General features: G+C 52.5%; 2 gene segments (V, D, J or C); one reads left to right on the forward strand and one right to left on the reverse strand.

Moving 5' to 3' along the window:
• The window catches only part of LOC122212913, a 40,750-nt gene extending 33,183 nt beyond the window's left edge, over positions 1-7,567 (forward strand). The window contains 5 exon segments of the C gene segment in view: positions 2,536-2,583; positions 5,847-6,233; positions 6,808-6,825; positions 6,960-7,066; positions 7,332-7,567. Coding sequence covers positions 2,536-2,583; positions 5,847-6,233; positions 6,808-6,825; positions 6,960-7,066; positions 7,332-7,352 — 581 coding nt within the window.
• A 10,418-nt stretch (positions 7,568-17,985) lies between these two features.
• Positions 17,986-18,861, reverse strand: LOC122213226. The segment is given in 2 exon segments: positions 17,986-18,299; positions 18,672-18,861. Coding segments are annotated over 2 exon segments (357 nt in total).
• Between the last annotated feature and the right edge of the window lie 3,558 nt (positions 18,862-22,419).

Genomic DNA, 22,419 nt, shown 5'->3' on the forward strand with positions numbered 1-22,419 from the left:
ACAACAAAAACCTCTTAAAGGATTTCTAGAAATAGCGATAGGGCTGATACTTGGTTTTAGGGACCTTTAGTATCTACAACACATATATAATATATATTGTATATATATATGCTGATATGTATGAATGCACTAACTAATAGTGCACTAATAGTGCAAATGCACTAACTCACTCATTAAGCCCATATCACTGCAATGTTCTGCTATTAACCCCCAAGAAAATAAAGATATCCAAGTCACTTCCCTGACCATGAGGGGGGAACTCATGTATAGAAAGCGTTGAAATACAAAGTGATGCTTTGAAATGGCAACGTGAGCTGTCTGCTAAAATGCAGCCAGAGGCTAGCTCTCGGTTTCCCACTGGGATCATCAGGGAGGAGTCTGAGAAGGTGGCAAACCCTTCAGAGAAGAGTCGGTCTGATCATCCGCATGGGCGGGTGGTGGTGGGCAGTCAGAGGCATGAACCAGAGCCGAAACAACAGGGCCAGGTGCTCGTGGGTGCTTAGCCAGAGGTGAGGTTCAGGGAATGCAGGGAAAAGACGTTAGGGAGGTCGGTGCAGGCTCATCTGAGGGCAGGCTCAGGTCCTTGCAAACAGCACGAGGCCTGGCACATAGTAGGTGCTCATGTTGCGTGTGCAATACACGAAGGACGAGGAGCTTGGACTTTGTGCAGGGAGCACCGGGGGGTTACAGAGGTTTCCCAGCTGTCTGTCCCCATGCCACAAACTGCCATCACCTGTTCTGTGGATTCCACTCCTGGCTCCTCCCACCCGCCTCACTATAAATGCCAGTCTGTGCAGGTGGGCACAGTGAGTCCCAGAGGGGAGACCCGGCGACATAGGTCTCCTCAGAGTGGTGTGTGCCTCCGTGAAGGGGCCTCTCTGCCCCACTAGCCCTCTGCCACCTGTGCTTCCTGTCTCTGCCTGGTGGTTGGGGGAGGGGGCCAGAGGGAAGGAAATATTTTTGTATCGCGCTGTAACATTGTGGGGGTGGGAGTAGCACACAATGATTCAGGTAGAGGAGGTGCTTTTACAAAAAGCTCTGCCTCAGCAAATATCCCCACCCAGCCCAGGGAACACTCCTGGATGGGGTGTGGCTGGGAGAGGTCTCGGGAGCTGGTCCCTGATGGGCGCTCGCGTGGACCTGGACTCAGGGAACGCCTCTGTATCTCCCTGTTCCAGACAGCTTCCCAGGAAGTGTCAAAGTGGGATCATCACACAGCACTTTTCACAAACCTCGCCCTTGACAGAGTACTTGCACATGTGTTACTTGTGAAGAACTCACAACAACACTGTGGGAAAGATGTTATCCCATTTTTCAGATGAAGGAACTAAGGCCAGAGAGGTTGCAGCCCCTGTAAGTACTAAGAGACGGGGGTCTAGCCTGGAACACTTCCTAACTCCAGCCCAAACCACCCTTCACCAATCCCCATTCATTTTCCACCTCCACTGTCTTGTCCCCAAGCCAAGCTGATTCTCCTCTGCAAATTGGCCATGACCTCCTGCAGTATCCAGGTTACTATGTCAGGCTAGTTCCCTAAGTGGGGAGAGAGAGAAGCCTGGGAAGGAGAAGAGTGCACCCTCAGCTCGTGCCAAGGGAAGTAGGAAGAAGCAGAAATTTTTGGCAGCCCCTGCCCACTGTGCTACAATAATGAGCAGCACTTTGGGCCAGGGACCCGGCTCACTGTCCTAGGTAAGAAAGCTCCAGGTGGGAGGGAGGGTGCGTTGCCCAGCCTGGACACCTCCCGCACCGACCCTGGCTCTCAAGGAGTGGGTGCTGGCCCCTCCTGGGCCCTAGTCCGGGAAGGCAGGTTTGAGTCTGGGTTCCCAAGGCCGTGCAAACACCGGGCAGCTGTATTTTGGGGCTGGTTCCAAGCTGATCGTGCTGGGTAAGGACCGAGCGCTCCGCGGGGTGGGATGGAGAGGTGGGCAGCTGCCCGGCTCCGTTTGGGGGTCCCGCTCAGAGGCGGGGCTCAGCGCCAGGGCCGGGACTCCCGGGGTCCGGGTGCGGGGCGCGCAAGGGAGCTGGGCTGGCGGGAGAGGGCAGCGCCGGGTTTTTGTCCTGGGGCTCTGGGCCGTGAGCACAGAAACTCAGTATTTCGGCACAGGTACCCGGCTGACCGTGCTAGGTAAGCGGGGGTGCCCGGGGGGCGCCGGGGAACGCGACGGGGCCGGGGACAGGGGGCGGGCCTGTTTTTGTGCCGCGCCCGGGGGCTGTGAGCCAAAATCCTCTGTACTTCGGCTCCGGAACCCGGCTGTCGGTGCTAGGTGAGCGCGGCGGGGGGCGGCCGGGTGCGCGGCAGGGGGCCCGGGGCTGTGCAGCCTCCGCCCCGACCTTCGGCCGGCAGCCGGCTGACCGTCGTGGGTGAGTGGTCGCGGGGTCGGGAGGGAAGGCGGCGGGTGCCAGGGCCGGTCCCGCCTGCGCACCACCTGGGCACCCCCTGGGCACCCGCTGGGCGCCCGCCGGGCTCCCCGCGCCGGCCAGGGCTGCGAGGCGGGGTGGGCGCTGCTGGGTTTGCGTGCGGGGCTGGACCTCTGTGCTCCTACGAGCGCTATTTCGGCCCCGGCACCAGGCTCACCGTCTTAGGTAAGGTTGGGGAGTCTGCCCCCCCCCCACCGGCGTCCCCGTCCCAGCCCCTCTGTCCCCGTGGAAGGGGCTGGTGGGCCGGGGCGCGCTGTCCATCTGCGCGGCCAGCCCTGCAAGGGGGGCGGGGACCGGGTCCTCCCGGCCGGGAACCAGGCGGAGGGCAAAGGGAGCTTTAGGTCTCTTTTCCTGCTCCGGAGGTACTTAGGGCCAGGCTGAGTGGGGGACGAGAGGGTTGATTAGGACTCAGGGCCACCGGATTAGAGGACCAGACAGAGAAGGGAAACTCCGGGCTGGGGGAGGCGCAGATGTAGCTGCTACGCAGAGCTGGGAGCTGGAGGGGGGGGGGGGGGGGAAGCAGGGCCAGCAAGGGATGGCGGGCACCCAGCCTAGCCGGCTCCTGGGAGGGGTCGATGGAGGGGAGGCCGCTGGACAGAGGAGGAAAGGGATGAAAAGCGGGAGAGGAAGAGAGAGGCCAGAAAAATAGCGAAGGAAGGCATCAAACAAGCAGGGTTCCCTGATTTACTGTTCAGCATTTAAAATTAGATTTAACCCCCTGCCTTTCTCTCCTAAGCGGGAGGCCCCTGAGGTGTGCCTACAGCACCAGTCCTGCCTTGGGCTGGACTGGAACCTCAGCCCCGGGGGGTGCATTCACAACCCCTCGTGTCTCCCTCTGCCCCCACCCCCACCCCAGCCTGAAATCTCAGACCTCACACCAAGTTCAACAGCCCAGGTGGGCAGGAGTTCATTTGTCCCAAACATACATTGAAATGCAGACTTGGTGTTTGTGGGTTGAGAAAACTTCCCAGGGGGATCCCAAGCTCCTAGATCTGGAAAGCACCTGGATGGAACATCCCCTGGCGCTGAGAATGTTGAGGCCACAGAGGGGAAGAAACTCACAAGACTGGTACAGGAACCTGGACTATTTTGATGACAACAGGCACTATTTGCAGTTAGACTGTCATTAAGCTGGAGCCAGTGGGGCTTGGCTAAACTTTGTCCCGGGGAAAGGCCAGATTCCTGCAATCAGCAGGGGTGAGGAAAAGACCAGGCTTTAGAGCCAGAGAAAACTGGGTCCCAATCCCTGGCTCACTAGTGAGCGGGTGACCTTGGGCAGATGAATCTGCGTGAAGCTGGGTCCCCTCTACAATGTCATCACCAATACCTACCACTTACTATTGCTGTGCAGATGACATAGGACCCTGTATGTCAAGTACTCGGCAATGGCGGATTGTTATCATTCAGCCCTTCTCTTCCCCACCCTTCCCCTCGGTGGTCCCTGGGGGGTGAGGGCAGAGGGTGAGCCCAGTGCCAAAGGAGGGACAGGATTTGACCTGTGGATAATGGAGAGGAGGCCTGGCTATATGTGAGAGGTGGACTGGGAACAAGAAAGAAACTTCACAAATCTGCCTGAGGCTAGTCCAACCCACAGAGCGGATACAAACAGAGGCTCACTGGTACCAAACTTACACCCACCTAGGCAAGCTCACCCACACCCGGCAGGGACTCACAAACATGGAAGGATAAAGTGACCCGGCCTCACAAGGAGCTGTGTAGACAGTGCCCTAGAGTGCCGTCCAGGTCCTGTTTGTCCTGCCAGTAAACATCACACGTGGCTCAAAGGACATCATTAATTTTGCAGGAAGAACTGAGTGTTTGCCAATGAGGGGGTCAGAGGGGTGCCCCAGGAAAGCTGGTACAATTCCAGAGCCAGGGACTTTGAGACAAGACTGAACACGCCAGGCTGACCAGGGAGGTTGATGGAGCTGGGCAAGTATAGCTATTAGTTAGCCTGTTAGCACTTCAGGCTGGGTCAGCCAGGAAAAACCTAGGGACATAGGGGCAGTTAGCAAGTAGACGTTCGCAGGGAGAGGAAGCTGACAGGTTGGGAGGCCAGATCAGCTCAAAAGGAAAATGCCAGGCTCTTGTTAAGAATTTCAAGATGGTGACAGCAGCCGGGAAGCCAAGAGTGGGGCCTTTGTAAACGTGGGGTCCTGAACACGGGTCACACACCCATGAGGCTGGCCCTGGAAGTTAGGTCACAGCCCTAGAAATGTGAAGCATCCCCTAGAAGAACATTTTCTCCATCTTCCAGGCTAAACTAGATTCTCATAAGAATGAGATTTTGCATTTTAACAGAATTGCCAAGAAACAAACGAAAAAATCAGCAGAAAGCAAAGGAGTGGGATAAAATGAATGGAGAGCAGGCCCAGGAGAAGTGAGCCAGGCTGATGAGAAGGTGGCCTGGGCCTTTACCCAAGACTCTGCAGAGGAGACGCTCAGGACAAAACTTGTCTCAAAGCAACTGCTAGCAAGAATTTGCTCTGAGGATCTCAGATGCTTATTTAGGGAGCTGATTGGTAGAAAAAAGGGATAACATTTGGAAGCAAAAGAGCAAAGAAGGTTGAAGAATCCTTGAATTTGACATAAGGAGACATTGCTCTCCGTCTGAGCTTAGGAACCTTGGGGGGTACCCGAAGGCAGATGAATGGCTAGGATGACCTCATGAACCTCAAAAAAAAAAAAGTCAGAAAATCTCACATTCTCATGAGCACACCATAAAACAAAAGTGTACCCTCACACAGGTGCACGACCCTATGCCATCTGTATATTGTCATCTGAAGAAAATCCCCAGCCCCCAAATGCCCTCCTTATCCCCAGTTCCCCATTACACCTGAGCCTCTTAGATTCAGATGCAATTCACCGGCTCAGGACGGGAGCCTTCTGAATGTTTACATCACGTAAACCCCCCAGCCCCTCTGGAGAGTCAGTGTCCTAATCCTCCCTTCACAAGAAGGAAGAATGATGCAGGGAAATTAAGACATCATCCGAAAGTCACAGTGGTGGGCAACGTCAAGTTTTAGGATTTGGATCCTATTATTCTGATTCCAATCCTGTGCTCGCTCCCCTGAAATAACTACTACATAATATGGTGAAATGTAGACAGGTGAGCTTTTACTGATGGAGAAGAAATCAAATAACATTAATGAAGGGACATTACTCAAAATGTCTGTAGGGTAACTACAAAGGACAGGAAAGGCAGGAGAACAATGACAGAGGAATGGGACAGTGACCCCCAAACACACAGGACCTACAACTCCATAATTTTGCTTTAGGATGACCCCATTTCCAGCTCTCTCTGTCTCTGTCTCTCTCTGTCTCCCTCTCCATCACACACACACACACACACACACACACACACACTGTCCTTCCAAACCCAGACAGCTCTCAGACCAGGCCTGGCCCCAACCCCTCTTCCCTTGCAGAGGACCTGAAAAAGGTGAGCCCTCCCAAGGTCACAGTGTTTGAACCATCAGAAGCAGAGATCTCCAGGACCCTGAAGGCCACGCTCGTGTGCCTGGCCACAGGCTTCTACCCCGACCACGTGGAGCTGAGCTGGTGGGTGAACGGGAAGGAGGTGCGCGACGGGGTCAGCACGGACCCTGAGCCCTACAAGGAACAGTCCAGCGCGAATGGCTCCAGCTACTGTCTGAGCAGCCGGCTGAGGGTCTCCGCCACCTTCTGGCACAACCCTCGGAACCACTTCCGCTGCCAGGTCCAGTTCCATGGGCTCGGGAAGGATGACCAGTGGGACTACCCCGAGGCCAAACCTGTCACCCAGAATGTCAGTGCCGACACCTGGGGCAGAGCAGGTGAGCGGGGGGCCCGGGGGGATGGGCAGGGGGTGAGTTGGGGCACAGAAAGGGGGTCCAGGCAGGCAGGAGACCAGAAAGACTGGATGCAGAAAACGGGGGGTGGGTGGGGTGGGGCAGAGCGGGAAGACCAAAGCCCACTCTGAGGGTGAGCGGGCCCCTCGGGCTCATTTCCCCCCATCCCCCTCCCCCCCCCCCCCCCCCGCATCCTCAGCCCCGCAGGGCCTTGCCGCTGGGGCCCCTCAGTGTCCCAGCCCGTGGGGCTCAGCTCCGAGCGGGGTGCCCCCACCCCCGTGCCACCACGTTCCACGGGTTTCAGGGATGACGAGGCTGCGCTGGCTCAGCACAGGAGGGACCGTCCAGCCTGAGAGCGGGCTGGTCTGAGCCTGGGAGTCCGTGCCCACCTGCGAGGCGGACTCCGCCTGTCATGTTAGTGACCTTCGTGTCGTTCTTAATTGGAGTACAGTTGACAGGCGACACCGGGTTAGTTTCAGGTGTGCCCGACTTAGCAGCTCTTCCTCTGCCTTAGGAGATGGGGTCTCTCATCCATTTCTCTCCCCCTTTTCTCTTGCAGACTGTGGCTTCACTTCGGGTGAGTGACCCTCTCCCCCGCTTCCTCTCTGCCTCCCTGGCACCAGAGCTGGGGCACCCCTGGACCCTGGGGGCGAGGGGGAGCCAGGGGCGCTGGCTCACAGGGAGCTCTGTGCTGTCCCTTCCCACCCACAGCGTCCTACCAGCAGGGGGTCCTGTCGGCGACCATCCTCTATGAGATCCTGCTGGGGAAGGCCACCCTGTATGCCTTGCTGGTCAGCATCCTCGTGCTGATGGCCAAGGTACGGAGGCGGGCAGGACGGGGAGGGCAGGCTGGAGGGAGAGGGTAGAACCTGGAATGTGAGGGGACCGCAGAGCCCGACCCGGGCCTGATATTTCCTGTGTCTCAAAGAAATGATAAGGTGGCTGCCAGACTGGGGAGAACGTTACAGAATGCGGCACCAGAGGATGGGGAGAGCCAGCGGCTGTACCCCAAGTCAGGTGCAGAGTCAGGTTCTCTTACTGTTTGTGGCCCCTGGGACCCTGACAATGCCCTCTCTTCCTCAGGGCAAGAGAAAGGATTCCTGAGGCCAGCTCCAAAAGCGTATCCTGAGTTCATAATCCTCACCCCGGATTCTCCTTTACATGCTTCCAGCCTGTTTTTCTAAAAGCGTGATTCTCTCTCCGCCTCTTATCTCCTTCCTGCCGGGTTATCTGTCCCTTCGCCCCACTTCCCTGTGGATTGAGCTCCTCAGCCCTGACACTGAAAGAGACTAAAACAATAAAAAGCGTCGTGCCAGGCCTGTCTGTGTCTCAGAAGTGTCTGTGAAGTTCTGCCCTCCAAAGACCTAGCAAAGGCACCACCCCTCTGGCACATGAAACCACTGACCCTTCTTCCTAAGCGATGCTGCTTCCTCCCGTTCATCCTGAGGGAGGATGGGCTCCCTGATTCACACCAGCCATTCCAGGCTCCCGGTGTGTGGGGTTGGTCTGCAGGGTAAGGAGCTGGGCACAAGAGAGCCCTAACCCCACCTTGGCATGGGGCACAGGGCAGGGCAACCTGTGTGTTGGAATGCTTGGTCATTTCTCAATTCGAGACCCAAGTTTCATTTATTATGCATTTAGGTTTTATCCACGTCTGTTCTTAATGCCTCCTTCAGACCTAGCTCCAGTCTGCCTATCTAGAAGAATCCCGAAGAAGGCACAGAGTTGAAACCCCTGATAAGTGAAGTCCAGAGATCTCACAGAAGTGGGGCATGTGGAGGCAGGCCCTGGGGGAGGGGGGAGGTGGGGTCCGGTAGGGGCTGAGGTGTGACACCTGAGTGACCCTTCGCTCAGTGGGATGGAGAGCGGGCCACCCCAAATGCAGCCCGTCAAGCACATCCGCCTGGGCAGAGACAGTTATCTTCCTGGGGTAAACTCTGGGTTCACAAGCAAATCACAGTCACTGCGGTAGAACATTGCACCAGGGGAAGGGAGGGATGCACCAGGGGAAAGAAGGCACAGACTGGGGAGAGAGACCGGAGATAAGCTGGCTTAGGCAGAAAGGGGTGAGAAGGAAGTCTGAAAGCTGAGAAAGATTGAGGAAGGTGGCATCCCTTTTTGGTAGCCTGCTTGGTTCCAGACTTGGGGCTGGACGAGGCACAAGGGTGCCCCAGTTCATCCCCACGGTGACCCTAGAAACAGGTGTCATTCTCCCTACTCCACTGGTAAGGAAGCCACCGTTCGCAGATCAAATGGCTGGTAAGCCGGGAAAATGCGGCACATTCTTTTGAAGATGGAAATTCAGGAAGCTCTTTCCAAGTAGTGGCCAGAGGGGTGTGACTGTCCCCGGGTGACGTTGGAGTAGCTGCCCCCAACCTCCAGCCCAAGACCCACAGTAACAGAGTAAAGGGACCTTGATCCCTGGGTGTATTTGTTTCTTAGCATTGCAGTAACAAAGAACCACAAACCTGATGGTTTTAACAGTAGAAATTTATTCTCTCACTGTTCTGAAGGCCAGAAGGCCAAAACCAACGCGTGGGCAGTGCCGCATCCCTTTTTAGAAGCTCCAGGGGGGAGAATCTTCTCTGCTTCTTCCCACCTCTGGCATTCTTGGTGGCCCTTGGCTCTGACAGCATCCTTCCAACTTTAGGCCTGTCTGCACATCACCTTCTTCCCATGTTCTTGGGCCTGGATTTCCCCCTTATTTTTTCCTATTACAACACAAGCCGTTGGATTTAGGACACACCCTGAATTCAGAAGGATTTCATCCCGAGATGAAAAGTTTACATCTGCAAAGACCTTGTTTACAAATTGGGTCACATTCTGGGGTTCTGGGTGGGCATGAATTCTGGGGGGACGCTATTCATCCCACTGCACTGAGTGTCTAGGAACCGGGGAGGGGGGTGGTTAAGGGTTCTCTAGACCCAGCTCACACAGGCCGGGAAAGGACATGGCCAAGGGTGGGGGTGACCCTGGGAATGCCTCACACGCCTGCAATTTCCCATCAGTTGTAATTATTTCTAGATTTCTCAAACAGCAGCAGTTTTTTAGTTGTTGCTCATTTGTTTTTATAATGACTAAGAAGCCCCCAAATGGGGGGGTTTAGGTCCTAGACCAGTACCTAGAAGAGCAGCACCTCCCATGCTTAGACAGGCATGGCTCTTCCTCACGAAGGTGGGCCAGGGACAGTAGGCACAGAAGGGACAAGAATGTGCCTCGGAGAGAGGAGGGTGTTGTGTGGGCCAGAGGGGGTGGCCGGGGACAGGGCATCGAGGACAGGCATTTGTGGGTGCAGAGAAGTGAGGGGGACTGAGCAAGAGCAGGACAGAGATGGAGGGGAGGTGGGAAGAGGAGATCCCCCCCACAGGAAATGGGGCCTGCAGGCTTGGTGATCCTCATAGGGGGCCTGCTGAGCAGGGGCACTGGCAGCTGGGAGGATGTGGGCGGAGGTGAGGACCCAAGGAATGTCCTCTGGAGGATGAATGAGTCTCTACCTGCCCGCTCCAGGAGACGTAATAGAGATGGAGAAAGTTACAAATGTCATCTAGTCCCCACCCCACAGCCCGCTTGACCCAAGGAGAGCCTCCTTCCCCAAATCTTTACAGCTGCTTTCTTGTCTCCCTCAGACAACACCCCCCAGCTCCCCAGTATTCAACTCCCAGCACTAGGAAGTTAACTTCTTCTGCCTCTGTCCCTCTCTCTGGTTTCTAAGTAGGTCTTTCAGAACCAATACTGGGCATCCCATCCATCCTTCCCCAGGTGAAACTGAGCAAAGACAGGTTAGATGTAAGGCAATCCTAACATTTATTGCATGAATGGGGACACTACTGAGAGCGAGAGACGGGATTCTGGGACAAAGGAGGTGAATAAGGATTGTCCCGGCAAAGCAGGATATGTGGCCTTTCCAATTAAAGGGGCTCCCAAGTGGGGTGCCTGGTGGCTCAGTCGGTTAAGCATCCGACTTCGGCTCAGGTCATGATCTCGTGGTCTGTGAGTTTGAGCCCTGCGTCGGGCTCTGTGCTGACAGCTCGGAGCCTGGAGCCTGCTTCAGATTTTGTCTCCCTCTCTCTCTGTCCCTCCCCAGCTTGTGTTCTCTCTTTCGCAAAAATAAATAATTTTTTTTAATTTTTTAAAAAATAAAAATAAAGGGGCCCCCAAAGAGTTTCTGGGTTCAGAGTTATCCCTGTAATGGGACAGCACTGAAGCAACTCATCATTGGCCCAGGCCTGTCTGCCTGTTCCAAACCAAGGTTCACTTAAACTTCATCCCATTGAAGAAACCTGTGGGCAGAAGGTAATCTAGGGACAAACTCCACAAGTGAGACCAGTACAGGGGCAAAACATGCTTACTGAATGAAGAAACTTAGAAGCAAAACATCTCTAGGAGGATGTCCAGGGCCCCCAAGTTCTCACCATCGCTGGGACACAGCCAGACTCGTCATGGGCAGCTCCCCAGGAGAAGAACCTCAACCCTGTGACCTTTAGAGATTTACTTAGAAATTAAGAGGGAAAAGGGAGCATCCAACTGGTCATGTAATCAGAAGAACATCCTGGTGGGGGATGAGATTCCTATGGAGAAGGGCTGCTCAAGCCACTGTCACTTGCCCAGAAGAATTTTTCTATCAGCACAAGTATCCGTCAAAGACCCACACAGCTTCCTACTGCATGGCTCATGGCCAAGCTACACAGGCTGGGCAACGGGGATGGGGGAAGAAGGTGCTGGGACCATCCAAGAGACAAAGATGTTTTTTCTCTCTTAAGTAAATAACTAGGGAGGAGGGAGGGGGGAGAAGAAAGAGAATAGGATTGTAGAACAAGGTGGGGGGAAGATCCTGATAGATACTAATATATCCATTTCCTGCCATAAGACATTTCCTTATTTTTCTTCTTCCATAGGGACCCAGGGAAGGGCAGCCTGACTGATCTCAGCCCCTAACAGTCAGTGTGACACATAGCCCTAAATGTCCTATGTAGGAGGAGCATTCGTGAGATCATGGATGTGAGAACGGAGGACTGGTACTTGAGCCCTCTCTTGAAACTATACGTGTACCACAAAAACACGCTCATGCCTACACATATTTTCATTTAGGGGTGCTAGCAGATGCTGGTGGAGATCACAAATGGCTACAACACCCATATCAATTCTCAGCATGACGCCTGACATATGGATGGATTGCTCTTCTGCTCACCCACTGACCTCTTCTCAAACTTTCATCACCCGGTTCACTTTTGCCCCGTCCATGGAAATTACTCTATGCCCGTATAAGACACAGAGCCTGGAAGGCCATAAAGCCTGGACAACAATTTTAATTATGGTTCATTCCCATTGCTTGTGGCAGACTCCCATAGTTACCAGAAGGGTGACTGCTTGGCCTTAATAACCCATAATCTGAGATGTTAACCAAACAAAATGTTTCCTGCCTCAGTCCACAGTTGGATATCCTCCCCTCCCATCTTGGAGACTTTCTTCTCTCGAGCTGTGTTTATGGAGCTGAGGTCCCCGGGTTCCTTAACATAATATACCTGTCTGTTTCTCTTTAGGGTTTACTGTGACAGCACCGAACCATGTCCTGAATCATGTCCTTCCAACAGAGGACATAGTCTCTGCTCACCACATGCCCACAGTCCCAATTACATTGGGACTCTCCTCCATTTCCACCCACTATCTTTACTTTTTTGTACTTCACTCCTAATAGGGTTCCCTCCTTGGGAAACATGGGGTCCCAGAGGTCAGTGAGTGGATCTGTATGTCAACAAGAAGGACCTGAAAATGAGCCCACGGCTGTGACTATCTCCCCAGGATAGTGTCATCAGCCAGCTCTAACTTATCTCAGCTGTCCTCCGTGAGTATGAAGTGTGGTCTTCACAGGAGACTGAACCCCAGGGCCCTACTGCTTCCCAATCAAACTCATTGACATAAAGAAGTGGTTTTTAAGATAGTGGCTTGAGGGTGGTCCTGGGCATGACCACTCCTGCCCAAGTCCTGGGCCACTCCAGCGATTCCAGCTCGGTCCTCTGGAACCCTCACTCCCACGGTAAGACTTCTTCTTGACTGGGGCGGGGAATCATATACACTCTGGGTGGTAAGGAAGCATGCACTGCAGTCTTGCACCCCCCCAGTTATGCTTGACCTGTCCTGGGAACAGAGAACCCCCCATCTGAGCAGTCCATTTCATCACCGGATGGCTCTCATGAAGAATTCTATCCTGTTTGCGTATCCATCCATCCCGTTGTAGCGCCCCTCGTTGGCCATCATGGTGCTCCCATGAGAACACTTCCTGTGACAGCTAGCAAGCCCACCCCAGCTGAGTCCACACGTCTGTGAGAGAATGAGCAGAACCCTTAAAAGCTTGAGCGTGCAGAGGAGGGAAAGCATACAGCAGAGAGAGGAGAACAGGATGACAACAAAGAATATAGACTTTTAAGCCAAAGACACCGAGGTTCCAGCCTCAGCTCTGCTCTTATCAGCTATACGATTACGTTGGAGACTCGGCTTCCCTTCCAATAAAATGGGCTGAATCACAACCCTGACTTCATAAGGTGGCTTCATCTTATTAACGCACACGCTATGCATCGCACAGGATGTTTTCCTCAGGTGGCCCAGTTTGGAGCACTTCCGACTCTCCCCAGCCCAGCCACCCTCTTCTGAAAACATTTATGTTTGTTTTTACCCTCCCACTTTTCTAAAAGCGTGGTGCTCGGCCCGGAAGGCAGCACCAGGTGGGCTCTGACCTACATAGGGGAGAGAGAAAGCTCTGCCTCCTCAGTTTCGATGCCGTCCACACTGGGTCCGTTAGGGCAATGTTCAACATCCTGTACCCGCTCGCAGAGCTCGCTTTTGACTCAGACCCTGGGTCTTTCTCACAGGTCTTGCAAATGAGCCATATGCTGCTTTCCTGTGTGCAGACCTTTGCTCTTCTCTTTCTGGGGCAGGGGGGTGGGCGGAGGAGGGGAAACAAGAAGACTTGTTTCATTTTATCGCAGTTCGTCAGCTCATCTCTCCAACCCATCTAGTTTCTGAGGAGTCTAAAGCTGTGGTCATCGTATTCACCCCTCCCTCCAACTGCCACTCAGGTCTGACCGTTGCGCCTTTCTCGTCCTTACACAAGTGGCTCATGACGTTCATAGCGAGATCACAGCTCAGTATGGAGCCCACGTTCCTCTGAGCTTCGTCTGAGATCCAGGAGCTGCTCTGACACAGAGCATTCGCTTCTGGTCCCCCTCCGTCCGCAGCCGCGTGGCCCTGGACAGCTCATGTCACTTCCTGTGCCTCCATCTCCTCGTCTGTGAAGTAACGAGATGGGGTAGAGTGATGTCTAAATAATCGTCAAACTCCGCTCTTCTGATTCGGTGATCCGAGGTCTGCAGGCCCCGAATCACCATGAGGGAGATAACTCAGGGGATCTAAGTTCTCCCTAGACCCGAATCACTCACTGAGCCACCGAGCCTCAGAGGCTGCCTCTGGTGTGAGGGGGATGGGCTGACCCGGGAACCCCGTGCTAACAACCGGCACCTGGAGCCTGACACCTGTTCCCTGGCCCTCCTCCAGGAAAGAGGCCAGGCCCCGGAGGAGGAGAAGAAACTAGTGTTGAAAGGACAGTGGCCTGGAATCAAAGGCAGGAAGTAAAGAGATGCAGGTTGGGGTCTTTGAGGAGACAACTGGGGCAGGTTTGGGGGTGTCTGAGCCCAGTGCGGGCTGCTGAGCTGTTTATCTCTGAGCAACATCAGCCCAAGTAACAACAGACACCCACCTGCCCCTGGAGCATCTCAGGGACTCACAACAGGATGTGGTTTGACATTTACCAGGTCCTGCATCTGGGGGCCTGTGAAAGTCCTTCCCCCCACCACCCGCCCTCTGAGGACCACGAGAACCACACTCACCACATCCCCATCCCGCCCCCACCCCTTCCCTGCCACTCTTTCTACCTGGGCCTCAGATGAGCACCCTGGTGGTGGAAAATACAACTACAGAGAGGAGAGGAAAACCCCTCTGGAGGGGGAATCTAGGCACCTGAGTGTCCCATGCAGACCTCCCCGCCCCCAACCAGGCATCTACACCTGCTGGAGGCAGACCCCCCCTCACCCCCTGCCCCAGCAGAGGCCGCAGGGGGCACCTTGGAGATAGTGAGGAATGAAAACAGCTTGCAAAACTGCTCTGACCCAACTGGGGTCCCTTCTGGCCCCACATCCCTCAGGCAACTCCCTCCTCCCACCTGTCCCCTAAATGGGCCCCCACCCCCGCTTGTGCCCCCCCAACTTCCTTCCAGTCATCTAATGAGAGGGGCTAATGAGTCACAAGAAAAAGAGCCCTAGATAATCAACAGACTGAAAATGGATGGTCCCTGGGTATCTGGGCAGGTGTCTGTGTGCCTGACTCCCTGGGTTTCTCGAAGCATCGTCCCCTACTGCTAAGATCTGCGAGGTCTGCGTGACAGATATTTTCTACCCCATCTGGGGAAGAGGAGGAGGGAGACCTGAGTGCAGAGACAACAGAAAACCAGAGAGAGACAATACCCTGAAGGAGGGACTAGGAAATGACAGGCTCTACAACAGGCCAAGCCGGCTTTGCAGCAGCTCACAGGGCTGGGACATGCTCAACCCAAAGCATATAATCCTGGACAAAAAGACGAAGCAGCCCAATTTCAGTGTCACCAGCTCCCCAAACCTGGGCCTTCCCCATCTTCCTTGGCTAGAGAGAGGCCCCGGCTTTCTTCCTATCGGTCCCAGGAGTGCGTGGAGTTTTACTGGCCACCAGCGTGTAGCTTGGGGTCTTCCACATGTCGGTGGCCTAGGAATGACAAGCGTGGGAATGGTTTTCCTGACACACCTCCAGAGTCCGCCAAGAACGGGGTCCTGGCACCTCTCCTAGAGAGGAGGCAGCTTCCTCTGCCCCAGGCGTAAGTGAGACTGGTGACTTCCTGGCGGGAGATGGTGTCTGGGCTGCTTTCTTCTGTCCCCTGAAATTAAGGCGACTGTAGATCTCCGAGCCCTTAGACATGGGGAAACCGTTAAGGATGAGGACTCATAGTCATGACTAGGGCAGGAATGTGGAGGATAGGAATTTGTCTTGATGAATTTGGATGGTTTTCGAGTCTCTCCTCGACTAGCCTCCCCTGACCTGCTAATGTCCTCTCGTCTCCCTGTCGCTCGGTGCAATGATCAGAGCTGTTCACTCACGGCTTTCCTGGAACTCACGATATCCACTGGGACCTCCACATTTCTACTGAAACAGACTCTGGCTGAGAATGACATTCTGTTTATCTAAATACTAGACTCCTAAAAACCTAACACTCGCTAAAATTCTATCTCCCTCATGAGGTTTTCCAGAACTTCTGAATATCTTATAGGAATGAAAAATCTGTCTTAACCCTCCTACCAACTCCACCTGACGAGTGGTGATTACCTGGAACCCTTTCAGTTAGGAAGGATTCTGAAGCTGCATAAAACCCCACCAGAAAGCACCCCTATTGGAATGGGTACCACACAGGATGAAAATTTCGCGGGCTTGCCATCTGAGTGTGCTCAGCATTTTAAAATATTTAATACATAGCTTAAAATTTAATGTTTTTTTTTAAAAATAAGTCTTTCTTTTGGGTGAGTTGGAATCAAAATATCTTGTAAGCTAAAAGAGGAAAATAATATCCGTTGAAAATCAGACCCTATAATAGGGCTTTATAACATGACATCACCTCATTTAATATACTTAATCCAATCAGTTTGACAGTTGAGGAAAGAGAAATGATATAATTCGCCCAAGGTTAAGACAACTAGTAAATTTAGCCTCAAAAACTAAATGCCTTAAAAATATACAGACAGTGAAAAGATCAGGAAAAGAGGGGAGAAGTCAACAGGTGAAGTGCAGGAGATCTGGGACAGTAAGACTGTTTACAGGACACTGCCATGGGGAATACAGGACACAGTATATTTGTCAAAAACCATAGACAGGTAAGACATAAAAAGTAACAGGGGCGCCTGGGTGGCTCAGTCAGTTGAGTGTCCGACTTCGGCTCAGGTCGTGATTTCACGGTTGATGGGTTCAAGCCCTGCATCGGGCTCTATGCCGACAGCTCAGAGCCTGGAGCCTGCTTCGGATTCTGTGTCTCCCTCTCTCTGCCCCTGCCCCACTCTCACTCTGTTTCTCTCTCGCGCTCTCTCAAAAATAAATAAAATTTTTTTAAAACGTAACAAATATACCACACCAATGTCAGATGTTAATAACAGGAAACAGGGGGATCAGAGGAACAAATGTGAGAACTTTCTCTGTTATCTGCCCAGTTTTTGTGTGAAACTAAGCCTGTTCTAAAGTCTATTAACTCCAAGTTATCAGACAGCACTGTTTCGGGGAGAGATCCAATTCCACCAACGTTCAATAATCAGTTAACAAATAAACATTGGCTTGAAACATCGTTTACTCTTCAATGTGAACCAAACTTGTGCCGTACAAGCATCTTTCCTTTTGTGGTCATGGCATTACTGATTGCTTTCGTCAATTAATATTCTCACACATGGGGAAAAAAGCAAACCAAGAGCCTTGATTAAAACCATGCTGTGACTAGGCCCAGCACCGTCTTGAGGGCACTACATTTTTTTCTTTTTTGATCCCTGTGATGGCTCAGAGTGCCCAGCACATAATAGCTGCTTAATACGTAAGTAGATACTGAAGGGGCGATAGGAGCCCCGGGGCATTATTAAATACCGTCTCCAACCCTACCCGTCTCTGTCTCAGATTTCCCTCTGCAGATCGAATGATGCTGAAAATAAAAACAAATGTCTGAATTGTCCCAGATGAAGTGATCCCAGGGACAGAGTATTTTAAGATTCTTGTGCCCCCTCGTGGAGCACAAGGGACATTAGAAAAGAAAACCTTGTTAAGAATAAGGAGGACGAGGGACGAATGAGGGACTCAGGGATGAGGAAGGAAGTTTGGTTGCCAGGGAAACCGTGGCATCTCTTCCCAGCCACCCCCAGAAGCCTTTTCCTCTCCTTCATGCTCATCCAAATAATTTCTCTTTTTAGGGTTTTAGCATCATACACGCGTGCCCTCGTCCTTTTCCTGTCTCTTGTATCTCTTTGGTCACCATCTGCTTCTCTGCTCCCTCTTTCGCTACAAGGGAAGGGATGAGACACAGTGGAAGACGAATTAAAAAGCCCAAAATCCAAATCAATAGTCAAAATCCCTCAGTGTGGTTTCTGCTCCTAACAAATGCGCACTTCTAGCCGACACGAGAACAGTCGGCTGAACGCCTTGGCCCCTCCCCGCCGCAAAGCCTCACCCAAGCTCCCCCAAGATGTCTACTTGCCACAGAAAGATCAACAAAAGGAGACTCTCCAGGTGACTGAAATTAACCAGGTAAGTCACCTGAGTCGGCATCTTCATAATTGTCCACCTGTCTGCCACCACACCACATCCCGCTGCAGGTGTTTCCCGACTCTCTCACTCCCCAGTGTGGACAGACGGGACTTTGAGAGAACAGGGTGTGAGGCAGGGTCCAGCTCACTTTGAGGGCTGGAGGGTAACAGCCTAGGCTCAGGCATCCGTACACCGGGGACTTGACCGTGTGTGTGCGATTCGCAGGGCCCACACGCGAATACGTTTCTCTTCTCCCTGAGAACTTAGTGAAGGAGAATCTGGCTGGATTCTGTTGTTCTCATATTGGCTGACAATCAGAAACCCAAATATCCTCCGCCCAACCCCAGAGGGAGGGCTCCCGGAGAGGGTGGGGTTTTTGCACAAATGTCTACCTCACCCGGCTCAGTGTGAGACTCCAGGCGCAGAGGTAGAAGCCAGAGTCACTGAGGAGGAGCTTCTGAGAACTCAAGATGAACTGGCCGTCCTGGGGCCTGGAGGCTGTGAAGTTCCGTGGTGCCTCAGGGTCTACCTGGCCAATATTTAGGGAGTGGAAGAGCAGCTGGGGGGGCCCTCCCTCGGCCTGCCGGTACCAATATAGATAAGGGTTTGATTCCCCCTCCACGATGCACTCCAGGGAGAGCGGGCTGCCCACAAGCTGCACCTTGACAGGTGGCCATTGGTGGATGGTCTGAGCGCTGACACCTGAGGGAAATGTGAAAGGCCCCTTAGAGTGGAGGATCCCAGCCAAACTTGCCTTCCTGCCTGACGTAGGGGAGGCTCAGGCCCTCCCATGGCTCGGGCACGTGGGATCCATCAAAAAGAGTAGACTGCACCCTCCCTCTGGCCAAGGGCGCAGAGGGACACTGGACAAGGGGAGACCACGAGAGCAAACTCCTTCCCAGAGGATAGAGAAAACTAAGATTCAGCACGCCAGCCCCTGGGATTCAAGTCCCATATTTATTCCAGAAAATGGAAGGAATGTACCAAAGAGGTCAATCCGACAGCTGAGGCTCCGGATGCATGGGGTTGGCGTGAGGGCTTGAGGGGAGGCTTGCCAGAGAGAGCGGTACCCACCTAAGAAAGTGCCCAGGAGAAGGGCAAGGAGACAGCAGGACATAGTTCAAGCCAGCCTCCGCTCATCTGGTACGGGTGGGCTCATCTGGGCCAGAGCTGTGGCTGTGGGGCCCCTCCCTCTCGCAGACCTGTTGCCACAGAACAGAGCGCTCATTTCCCCTCAAGCTGGGGCGGAAATGAGGCTGGTCTTTTCTTAAGTGTGTGATGAATCACCCCATCCTCCCTGGGAACCAGCTTTACCCTGCACTGGTTATCTTTATTGAAATCCTGCAAGTCCTAGTATGTAAATATATTTAATGACTCATTATTTCCCTGTAAACAACAGATGACTCTCTGGCTCCCCCTGGAGACCATCGAGAAGCTTCGAAACCATCAGAGAAAGCGTGACCCTGGCAGGATGATGAAAAGAGATCTCAGTCTCTGAAGCTGGAAACCGGCTTTAGGACATGTCACCTGGGTGGCTGGAAAGGACACCAAAGCGGATCACAGCTCAAGAGATTTAGGTCTTCAGGGTATGCAAAGCAAAAAAAGGCTCAGTTCTGAGGGAAGGAAGCTGTTCTGACAGCCAACCGAGGGATCTGCAACCTCCTCGTCCCTGGCAGACAGAATCTGAGACCTGGACAGGCAGAGTCAACTACTGAACCCATCAAAGTTAGAACCTGGGTTCCGTGTGCCTCTAAGGACCTCACTAGATCTAATTTATGCTCCAAAATGCACCACGAGTAGTGAAAACGTCATGGGGACTTAGGATCAAACAGATTGGGGTTCAAATCACAGCCCTACCTCTTTCTGGTTTAGGAACTCTTAGAAAGTCCTGATCTTCAATTCTGTCATCTATAAAAGTAAAAGGAGTAAAATACTTACAAACTGGTTGAAAGATGCATGTTGCCAGGTACAGGCAACTCTTACGAGGGTTGGCTGTTTTTTGAAGTCCAGGGAAAGCCTGTGCCTGCAGTAGACGAGAAGATTTACAGTGGGGTGGGATGGGGGTGGGGGGCTGAGGGAACGACAGAGACGCAAGAAGCATTGCCAGACCATCAGTTCATAGTAGCTAAGGCTGAGAATCTGCTAGGCAGCTGGTAGAACCTCATTCTGCTGAAATGAGTCGTAAGACCCCAAGATGGCGGGAAGACGGCCGACGCGTGCCTCAGAACCTCCTCTGCCCTCTTCCTTTGCCATGCTCTGTCCCCTGAACGATTCGTTTTCAAAACATTTATTCACTTTGGGTTGCATGTGATGGAGTGGTTTAAGGTGAGCACCTAGGAAAGGAGGCAGTAGAAGTGACCCAACAGGGAGAGTGAGCCTGCAGCACATAGGGCATTTGTGATGCGTCCCATTTCATCAGGGTCGAGTAACACAATTCAAAGTTCACGCTGGGGTTCTGGCTTCTAACAGAGTTTCAGCTGCCACACTGTATTTGTGGGACCGTATTCTGGGTTTTTTTTAAAAATCCTTTTCAGTTGAATGAATCCTTTTATAGTATTTATTTAAATAATGGTAAAGCAAGTGGTAAGCATAGCATGCATGCATCCTGTGAACATTTAGAACACATGAAAAATTGCTGTAGCCAATTAGTTGTTCAATCTCCATTTTTATGTCTGTTGATAGGACTCAGTATAACATGTATGCAAGTCAGGACTGCAGGGAGTAAGCCCAAGATGGACACGTGCCCACAGGCATACCCACAGCCTCTTTTCTCCTTTTCTTTCCCTTTCTGTCCTCCTTCCTGTCTGCTCGCAGGATTTGTACTGCGTGAGTGAAGGGAGGGAGACAGAGAGGGGCCGCAGATACAGGGAGAAGGGAACTGTTCTCCCTCTTGATGAGGCTGCATCATCGTTTCATTTGGCTGGCAGGCTTTCACACCAGCTGAGGCCGTGTGGGCCCCGCACGGCCCGTGAGAGTCGACGTAACTCATCGCCCGCATTGGCTCAGTGTCAGCACCACACACGAGAGCAATGCCGCCTTCCTCCCTAGAGACGGCACCACAGACTGGAGGGCGAAGAGACGTGTCCTCCAGATCAGGGCAGCCAGCTGGCTCGTGACTCCCTGATCACTGTCACAACTCAGTAGCTTGGAGCTCCTTCCATATGGTTCATGCCTTAGAAAAATATCCCTCACTCTCCATCCCCATCTGCAATATTCCTTGTTCATCCAATTCATTCATATATTGAAATGTGCATGAGAATACAAGTCCTCTGCTCTGTTTCCGCCCATCTCCGAGCGGGAGGAACCAGCCATATCTCCGGCCCAGACGAGGAGGTGTCAACCAGACAAGCTGAACTGAAGGCTGGCTTGAACTATACTGTCTCCTTGCCCTTCTGGGCACTTTCTTAGGTGGGCGCCCGCCTCTCTGGCAAGCCTCCCCTCAAATCCTCTTGCTACCATATTGGGTTTCTTTCTCCATGCTAGATTCTTAATGAATCACTACTGACAGGATATAGCTTTATGCGTGAGGAGAATGACAATAAATAGAACTCTTCTCTTTTTCATTTTAAAACTGAAATCTCTCCCTAAATGATGGATTTGAAAGATTCTTACGGGATCTATTTGTTCCTCTATAAAGGAGTTAAAAATTACTTGGGCTAATGGAAAGGGAGGCGAGTCAACAAAGGAGATGTTCCTGAACTTCTCTGATCTGTCTCTCTCTGTGCCCTGGCCTCTACATCCTGATCAGGAAAAGAAATGAGAGACAGGTGCAGAATCAGAAGCTCAAAGTTTCTTGCAGACGACAGTGATTCTGATTTCCAGGGTGAGGACTACAAGGTCCCCGGTCCCCATGTGTCACAGACTGGGAAGTAGAAATGGTTTGTGGTAAGCAGAGTAATGCCCCTGCCAAGTTGTCAACGTCCTCATTCCCAGAACCTGTGAATATGTTGGGTTACATAGCAAAGGAGAATTAGGGTTGAAGGTAGAATTAAGGTTCCTAATCAGCTTTGTGTAAAATAGGGACATTATCTTGGATTATCCAGGTGTGCCCAATGTAAGCACGAGAATCGTAAACGTGGAAGGGGAAAACAGAAGAGAAAGAGGTTTGCTGATGGAAACAGGGTCGGAGAGATGCTATGTTTCTGGCCTTGAAGGCCGACGGGGGCCACGAGCCAAGGAACGCAGATGGCCTCTAGAAGTGGCAAAAGGCCAGGAAATGGATTCTCTTCTAGAACCTTCAGAAAGGAACTCAGCCCAGCTGACACCTTGGTGTTAGCTCAGCAAAACCTGCGTCAAACTTCTGAATTATGGAACTGTAAGATAATAAATGTGCGTTGTTTTTGGCCACTAAGTTTGTGGCAATTTATTACGGCAGCAATGGAAAACAAAGACATGTCTCCACAATGCTTCTTGACAGAGAGACCCAAAACAGTCTCTAAGGACCCCCAGGAACTCAGGATAGATCCGGTATAGCCATGCTCTCACTCGTGTCAGAACAGATGAACTGGGAGAAGCCACCAAGACTGGAGAGACCTCCTGGTTGAAATAGGAAAGACATAGAGCATCCTGCATGGATCAGCAGAGGTTGAGGAACAGACACACCAAAGAGGAGCAGACATAGGTGGAGACAGATGGTGAACACCCAGTATGAAGGAGAATTCTGCAGAAAAGATGAACAATGACCAAAGACCGAGTACCCTGCCTGACAATGCCTTGACACTTTGTTTTTTGTTTTACTTTTTAAAGAACACATCTCTCGATTCATTTTTTTAACGTTTATTCATTTTTGAGAGACAGAGAGAGACAGAGCACGAGCAGGGGA

This window comes from Panthera leo, chromosome A2 (genome assembly GCF_018350215.1).
Source record: "Panthera leo isolate Ple1 chromosome A2, P.leo_Ple1_pat1.1, whole genome shotgun sequence".
Lineage (NCBI taxonomy): Eukaryota > Metazoa > Chordata > Mammalia > Carnivora > Felidae > Panthera > Panthera leo.